General features: G+C 55.0%; 1 protein-coding gene across 3 annotated transcripts; it reads right to left on the minus strand.

Moving 5' to 3' along the window:
* Positions 1-559: 559 nt before the first annotated feature.
* On the minus strand, positions 560-4,158 carry LOC120704869 (homeobox protein ATH1-like). Of its 3 annotated transcripts, XM_039989405.1 has the most exons (6): positions 3,551-4,158; positions 3,362-3,470; positions 1,897-2,800; positions 1,306-1,667; positions 1,048-1,108; positions 560-895 (listed from the first exon to the last, which is right to left on the minus strand). In XM_039989405.1, the coding sequence occupies exons 3-6, from the start codon at positions 2,746-2,748 to the stop codon at positions 785-787; spliced, it is 1,386 nt and encodes a 461-aa protein (XP_039845339.1). In that variant the 5' UTR covers positions 2,749-2,800; positions 3,362-3,470; positions 3,551-4,158; the 3' UTR covers positions 560-784. The 3 variants fall into 3 exon arrangements, with proteins under 3 accessions (XP_039845339.1, XP_039845338.1, XP_039845340.1); XM_039989404.1 differs by having other exon boundaries at positions 3,362-4,158; XM_039989406.1 differs by lacking the exons at positions 3,362-3,470; positions 3,551-4,158 and adding an exon at positions 2,921-3,323.
* Positions 4,159-7,994: the final 3,836 nt, after the last annotated feature.

Here is a 7,994-nt window from a genome sequence, read left to right on the forward strand (position 1 = left end):
GAGTGTAATTTTGCGCGCCGAATCTAATAAACCTAATTAATCTATGATTAGATACAGTAATGCTACAGTAACTAAGGTCAAATCCTCCTCTAGTCACACGGTCAAAGACCTCATTATGTACATTGCTGCTACAGTACCCATAGTTGTGGAGGAGATTTTGTAATTAGACTTCATTTAATACTCTAATTAGTGGTCAAAGTAGGATGAAATTTTTTTCACCCTCAAACCAAACACAACAGCAAATGGTTGCTTCACTTTTCATGTTGCAGCCTTGCAGGGGCTTTCTCTTTTTTTTTCTTTTTTTTTTGAATGAGAATGTTTCAAGTTCAGCTACAGAATGTGCAGACTTTGATTTCAAAAAGAATGTGCACAGACTTTGATTCCCAATCGTTTAAACTTTCAAACTATCTGCAAATGACACGATGCATTCAAGAAAGTCTTGTTCTCCCACCTGACCAGTGATAAGTGCAAACTAAACTGGCGATTTGGCCTTACCTGCATGAGATTCAGACTTCACTTTCTGGCATTCAGAGCCGATCCAACAACTGCAATTTGCAGGTAGAAAAAAGAACTCGAGGATAGGATGTGGCAAAAAAGTGTCTACAATGCAACCTGCATATATACTAGCAATTTTATACATACATACGCCAGGAAGGTTGTACGGTTATGCAAATATAGATAACAGGGTGGCATCAATGCTCGTACAACAGGTCCCAGAGCAGTGCTGAGATTTTACAGAAACTCCCATCCTGGACGTGGAAACCCAGCTCTGCTGCTCTGATCTTCAGGCGGCCACGCCCTCGCCGCCTCCGGATGCCTTCTTGAGATCCTCGTACATCTCCTCTATCATCGGCTTCCACAGTCTCACACGGGCGTTGATGAACCAGTTGGAGACCTGACAGACAGCGCCAAATGCAGAGAAAACCCAGTACAATCAGATGACATCAATCTTCTTGTTAAAGTTGCTGAGGCCAGCCCATGATCTGAATCCTGAAACTGTACACAATCAGATGGTATGGCATGCATGCTGAAAGCCAGAAACTGCACCTGGCTCCTGCTCAGGCCGCTCCTCGCCGCCAGCATCTCCTTCTCGTTGTCCTTGGGATACCTGAACGAGACAGAGACACTGGATTGCATCAAGACCAGGTGGGTACTACTTGCAATTCTGAGCCGTGCCAAGTGTTCGAGTTGAAGATGAGGAGAGGGGCTAGAGACGCCGCTCTTTTCTAGCGGCAAGAGCGATTTTGGCATTGCCTGACGTGATGTCAGAAGCAGAGCGTTGGCATTCTCTGGCGCTGGACTTACGGGCGGAGGAAGTTCTCGAACATCCAGGCCTTGAGCACGGCGACGGACTTCTCCGGCAGGCCGCGCTGCGGCCGCCACGACTGCTGGTCGCCGCGCCTGAGCTGCCGCAGCGCCCAGTGCTTCTGGATGAAGGCCGACTCCCAGCTCCGCTCCCTGTCGGCCAGCGTCAGCGTCGGCGGCGCGCCTCTCCGCGAGGCCGCCGCGATCTCGCCCGTGATCCGGGCCCGGAGCCTCCGGTGCGCCGCGGACACCGCGCCGTGCGCGAACGGCGCCAGGAGGGCGCCGCCGCCGCCGGCCATGCCGCCGTACTTGGACGCCGCGCTCTGGATCTCGTCCACGCACTGGTTGCACCGTTGGTCCAGCTGCGCCAAAGTTGTTGTTGCCACCATTAATAAATGTTATAACAGCTTTGTCATGTCTCAAGCATCGTTTGGTTTGCATGGATTTTAAAACAAAGTTTGGCAGGAAACAATTCAGTTTTCTGTTTTCCCATGGGGAATCGAGAGAAATCCCAATATTGCAAATGGTACTTGGCGCAAACAAAGGTTGAAAGCATATTAAAAAAAAGAGAGAGAGTTTGGACTCACTCACCAGCTGTAGCAGCTTCTGGAGATCGTTCTTCAGCTGCTGGTGCGCGTGCTCTTCCGAGCCGAGAAACGCCGACGCGTTGGAGGACGTCGTCTTGGTGGAGCTCGACACGGGCAGCGGGCAGCTCGCCTCGCCGCCGCCGCCGCCGACCGAGCCGGCGAACATTGCCACGTCTTGCAGCAGGCAGACGACGAACTCGTCCAGCGTCTGCTGCGTGACGTGCGCGTACCCCGACCACCGCGGCAGGACCTGCGAGAAGTGCAGGGGCCCAGGACGTGCCATGTCTCCGCCGCCGCCGCAGGGAGTCTGGAACGCGCTGCCGGCGGCGCTGCTGCTCGCGTGGGTCAAGCCGGAGCAGCTCACCTCCGAGGACTGGTCCGGCAGGCTGATGTTCACGGCGCCGGCTGGCAACGACGACCCGGCGCGTAGCCTGAGCGACAGCTCGCTCGCCGCCGCGGCGAACGGGTCCCGGAGGCCATCGCCGGAGAACCATGTGGGGCCGCAGTAGTACGGCTCGTGGATCCAGCTGGTCTCCATCTCCCCGGCGAGCTTGGCCACCTTTGGCGCGTGATGAGCAACGGTGACATCCGAGGGCGACGGGCCGTAGGCGCCGCCGCCGCCGCGCATCTCCTCCGGCGACACGCTCTGCGTGGCAGCGGCGCGGATCAGCTGCAGCTGGCCGGCGAGCATCGAGCCGCCGTCCACCAAGAAGCTCGCGGCGGCATCCGCCGGTTCGCCGAAGCCGAAGCTGCCATCATGGAAGACCTGCGTGTCGGCGCCGCTGCTGACGAAGCAGCCGCTCATCATGGCGTCGACTCCGAGTCCGAGCTGCTGATAAGACGCGTTGCCGGTCATCTTCCCACCAGGCTCGGGGAGGTGTCAAACGTTGTACCGAATTAAAAAGGACCTGAAAGCAGCAGTGCGAGTGGAATAAATGAATAAACGGTGGCGACATGAACACTGCTCAGAACAAGGTTAGCAGAACATAGCAGATTGCTCCAACCACATAAAAGAATGCAAAGGTAACCTGACAATCTGTCATGGACATTGCAACAGAGATGCACATGAGAGACTAAACTAGGCCATAGGAGAGCTTCTCCCAGAAAATAAACTACACTATAGGATTGAGAAAAAAAAGGGTATCCTATTTGGTAGGCTTGTGTCTTGAAGTACTCGTTTAAAGCACACAGTAAAACAGGATGTTGGTCAACACTAAGGAATGTGAGACTCAAATTTCAAACGGGGAAAAGCTAGAGGATTAGATACAGTGGATTTTCTCACAAGAAACTTCTGCATAATACTAGTATGCCACCAACCAAGAATACTGAAGAACATTGAGAATCCAGACACTGGGGGTGATCAGTAGAGCAGGCTCAGCTGACATGGCAACAACACTACAGCTAAGCATAGACGGCTTCTTGGAAGCAAAGCAATCTTGGAGAGGCTCAAAGAGAGTGAGGACCCAAACCTTATCAAATCAAGGGGAGGAACACTGACAGCCTACTGAAACGCCAACCACCACTGCGTTGCCCCTCTCTCCTGGTAGCGGTAGCCTCTCGCCCCCACGACGCAGCAACCTGAAAGATCAAAGGCCGGCACAGGTATATAGACAGAGGGAGCAAGAACACAAAGGATGGACCAAACTTCTGATGCGCACACTCTCACAAGTTCCTCTGAAAACTCTCAAGCTGGCCTGGCTACTAAAACGGAAAGAGGAGCGTTTCCTAATAAAACGGCTGCAAGGAGAATGCCAGAACAAGGATGGCGCGCGCGCGCGTGGGCGGGGTCTGTGGTGGGCGACCCGGCCTGAACCTGAACCTGAGGTGATTCCTAACAGCCCCAGCCCCAGCCGAGAGGCAGCAGGGAAACAAGCCGGGCAGGGAGAGGTTTTATCAGACCAGGCAGGTGGCCGGGCCGGCGCCATGATCAAAGCACTGAGAGAAAGAGAGAGGACCAAATCATGCACATCTCAGCAGCAACAAGCCAATGCTAGCCCCCACTTGGAAAGGAGGCCGCTGGCCCCCGATCCCTGACCATGCATGATCAGAGGGAGATTTGGGGGCTCGACCTCGCCACAAGCCTCCAAGCGAGCATGGGTCCTACGACTTACTAGCAGCAAATGCCATGGCGCCGATGCCCATACGCGGCTACAATCCCGGCCTCTCGCGCAGCTAGCGGCGGCAAAGCAAAAGAAGACAGGGATCTATCCTTTGGATCATGTAGCAATGAACTCCAGCATGGTATGGCCGATAGATGTTGCTTGGGAGAAGGAAGGGTGTGAAGGGCATAGATTAGAATGGGAGATGCTGGCTGCTTTATGGGACTTATCACCTCATGATTGCCTCCCCTTGTAGGACAAAACATGAGCCACTCACACCAGATTTTAATTGTTAATCCCTCCAACCCAAAGCATGCAGCACGATGCACACTGCATCTATTATAAATGTATATAATATCATGAATGACCTCATGCATATTAGGTCTCACTAACTTCTTTTCAAAAAAAAAAGGTCTCACTAACAAACAGCACCAATCATGCATGGTTGCATTCCGATCCCAAATCCCAGGCACTGTGAGGATGTGGACGGACGTGTAGATCTACAATTGTGGCAAGCAAACAAGGGCTCTTTCGGGACAAGGGAGGCCACTTGCTCTTGCCTACCGGGCTACTGGCCGGATGAAAGCATGCATAATAAGACCAGCTCGCTTTTTACGCAAGCGGGCATGCAATCCAAGCCAGCGCTCGGAGCATGGTTTTAAATCGCCGGCTAAGGCATTTAGCGGCAAGGTCATCATTACGGTGTTTAACGGGCTATAGCCGGCATTTAGCGGGCTATAGTTGGTTTTAGCGGACTAAATGCCATAGCGGTTGTCCTTTCTAAAGGCTATAGCCGTCTTTAGCGGAAGCTATAGCCGGCTATTTAGAACTCTGGCTGGGAGAGGCCACATGCCAAGGCAAGTGCGTCCAAGGCAACTTTAATAAGGGCCTGGTTTTCATCAGCAGCATGCACATGCATGCACACATGTTTTCATCAGCAGCCACATGCATGCACACATATGCCATATCAATCAGCAACATGCAAGGAAAAAAACATGCAGCATTTGCACATTTCTTCAAAAAAAAAAAGCATTTGCACATTTTTGTCATTTTGATCTAGCACAGGAAAAATGTTAGAAGTTGTTTCAGAAAAAAGAGTGAAGTGCAGCTATCTATTCTTAGATTCTCATATACTTCTATATGGGTCCATAAACTCTCAAAGTGATGGCTCAGTATTTGCTAACTTTTCAGGTGATTCATTCTAAGTGCGAATCTAAGTTTATAATCGGACCTCAAGTGAACTTTAGATTGAACCATGCACTGGAAATGTCAACGATTATTTTAAGAATTCATAAACTCAACTCAGTTGAGAATGCATTCTCCTCCAATGAAAACGATCACAACATATGAGTAGAGAGTAGAGGGGAGAGGGGAGTGTGTATGTGCTAATGTGCAGGTGCAGACTTTTGAAGGACACCTCCTCCCAGTCCCTGCCTCCCTCTCTCTCACCCCTTCCTTTATGTCAGTGGTGTGCATGCTCTTATCTGCTTGGTTTTGCACACATCCCGCATCCACCTGCAACCCTCTCACCCTCTGTACATGAGGATGATCGGGGCAGCCAAAAGATCTGGAATCTGTTTGCAGTCTGGCTGCTGCCGGTGGCAGGCTCAGGTTAAGAGCAAGTACAATGAGGGTGAATCAGCAGGCGACTCACACATCCACGTTAGTTTATTCCAACGTGGAGGAGGGAGAAAACTGGGAGTAAATTCCCTGTATGCCATTGTAAAATTGAGATGATCCCTTATGTGCCATTGAAAATTAGCTGATCCCTTCTATGCCATCGTTTTTAATTTTCCATCCCCTCAATGCCATTGCTGTTAACTCTCCCTAACAGATCCGTTAAAGCTTATGGCGAAAAGACCAAAATACCCCTCCGTCACCTTATCCCCCGAGCGCACACCCCCCTCCCGTCCCCGACGCCAATCCCCCCTCGGCTCGCGCGTCCTCGGCTCGCGCCGACTGTGGCGGAGCTGTCCCGCGCCGGCCACGGCGCCGCCTCTCCGCCCGGCCTCGGCTCCGCCTCCGCCCCGTCTCGCCGCACGCCCGTCCCCGGTGTGCGCACGGCCCGCACCGGCGGCGGCCGGCCTCTCGCGGACGGCACCGGCCCGCACCGGCGGCGGCCGGCCCCTCCTCTGCTCCCTTCGCGGGCAGGCGGGCGGCGTCCACGGCGAGCGCGCGCGGCCGGCGGCGCCGAGCACGCGCGGCCGGCGGCGCCCGGCGGAGAGCGAGTGCAGGGGCAGCGAGTGCGCGCGGGGGCGACGCGCCGGCGGCTGGCGGCGAGCGAGCGCGGGGGCCGGGCGGCCGGCGAGCCGCGAGCAGCGAGCGCGCGGCTCCCATGGCGGCATCGATCTTCGCCGCTACCTCGAGCTCCTCCCTCCTCCTCCCTCGCCGCGCCCAAACCCCTCCCCTCCTCCCTCGCCGCGCTCGGACGACGTCCTCGCCGCTCCCGGCGCGCGGCGCTCCTCGCCCCCCTCTCCGGCTCGCGGCCCGGCCTGCCTCGCCTCCCATGGCCAGCGTAGTGGCCTTCGCGGCGGCCTGCCCCGCCTGCGTGGCGCGGCACGACCTGCGCGGCGGCGGCCGGCCTGCGGCGGAGGGCGGGCGGCGCGTGGCCGCAGCGACGAGGTGAAGATGTGGCGGCGGCTCCTCCCTCCCCCTCGCCGGATCCAACGCAGCTAGGCGGCGGAGGCCCCTGCTCCCTCCGTCGGCGCGCTCGAGCTCGAGCTCGGCCACCGGCGCCCCTCCTCACTACGTGGCGCGCTTCCTCCGCGGTGCTCCACCCTCTGCGGCGGCTCGGCTACTTCTTCGTGGCAGCGCCGGTGACGGCCATCTGCGGGGGCCTCCTCGACGGGCCCTGGGCGAGGCCGAGGTCCACGGTGACAGCGGCGTCGGCGGCGCGGTCCGTGGTGCCGAGGCAGAGCAGCAGCTGCCAGGGCCGCGCTCTGGAGGAAGGCAAGGGAGGGAGCACCACGGCGGCCGGCGGCGGTGGCCTCGACGCGGCCCAAGGCGACGACGGAGAGGACTAGCGGCGGCAGCCCACTCTCCTCCTCCTCTGGTGGGTTGCGGCGGGGGATTAGGTGACGGAGGGGTATTTTGGTCTTTTCGCCATAAGCTTTAACGGATCTGTTAGGGAGGGTTAACAGCAATGGCATTGAGGGGATGGAAAATTAAAAACGATGGCATAGAAGGGATCAGCTAATTTTCAATAGCACATAAGGGATCATCTCAATTTTACAATAACATACAGAGAATTTACTCGAAAACTGGAGAGAGAATGAAGCCGCCGTCTCCCGACCCGAATCGCCAGCTAAAAGCGGGCGCAAGATGCATGCAGCTGCAATTGGCTGCTGCATCTCCTTGTACTAGAGAATTGCATTGATTGAAGTGGGGCCCGCCACTACTGCTGGATGAGGTGGCGCGTGAGTCGCCGGCCAGCTAGCGAGATTACTAGTCTTGCTCTCTCTCCTTCTCTCATAGCTCACCAGCCTCACGTCTACTTACGCGCCGCAGGAAGCTGGACATGCACCTTCAGACAAACGAGTAGTGGCACTCCGGCTGTCCGGCCCTCCTGCGGCACTGTGCCAAAGCAGGCAGCCAGGCAGGCACCTGAAACAAATAGGTGGCAGGTGGTGGAATTCATGTATGAGCGCTCCTGCCCTGCACTAGCCTCCTGTAGTCCAATAGTAGTAGTAAACTGGTTCCCACTTCCAACAATCCAACAAGTAGGTTCAGTAAAGGCAAGGATGCCAAAATGTCATTTTTAGCGTCCCAAAACATATGCTAGATTGCTAGGTTCTTAGATGCATGATGACGCCGTGACATCATTTCATCGCTTGTTGCGGCAAGATCTAAGTTTTTCTTCTTCCTTATTGTTTTTGGGATAGCATCCTGCGATGATTAATTGTGCCGTTTGTGAACAATAATATAACAGTTTGAAGTCTATATATATGTTCAGATTGTTTCCAATGAATGCATAATGCTGCGTTTTTAATGTAATAATTTTATT

This window comes from Panicum virgatum, chromosome 4K (genome assembly GCF_016808335.1).
Source record: "Panicum virgatum strain AP13 chromosome 4K, P.virgatum_v5, whole genome shotgun sequence".
NCBI classification, from domain to species: domain Eukaryota; kingdom Viridiplantae; phylum Streptophyta; class Magnoliopsida; order Poales; family Poaceae; genus Panicum; species Panicum virgatum.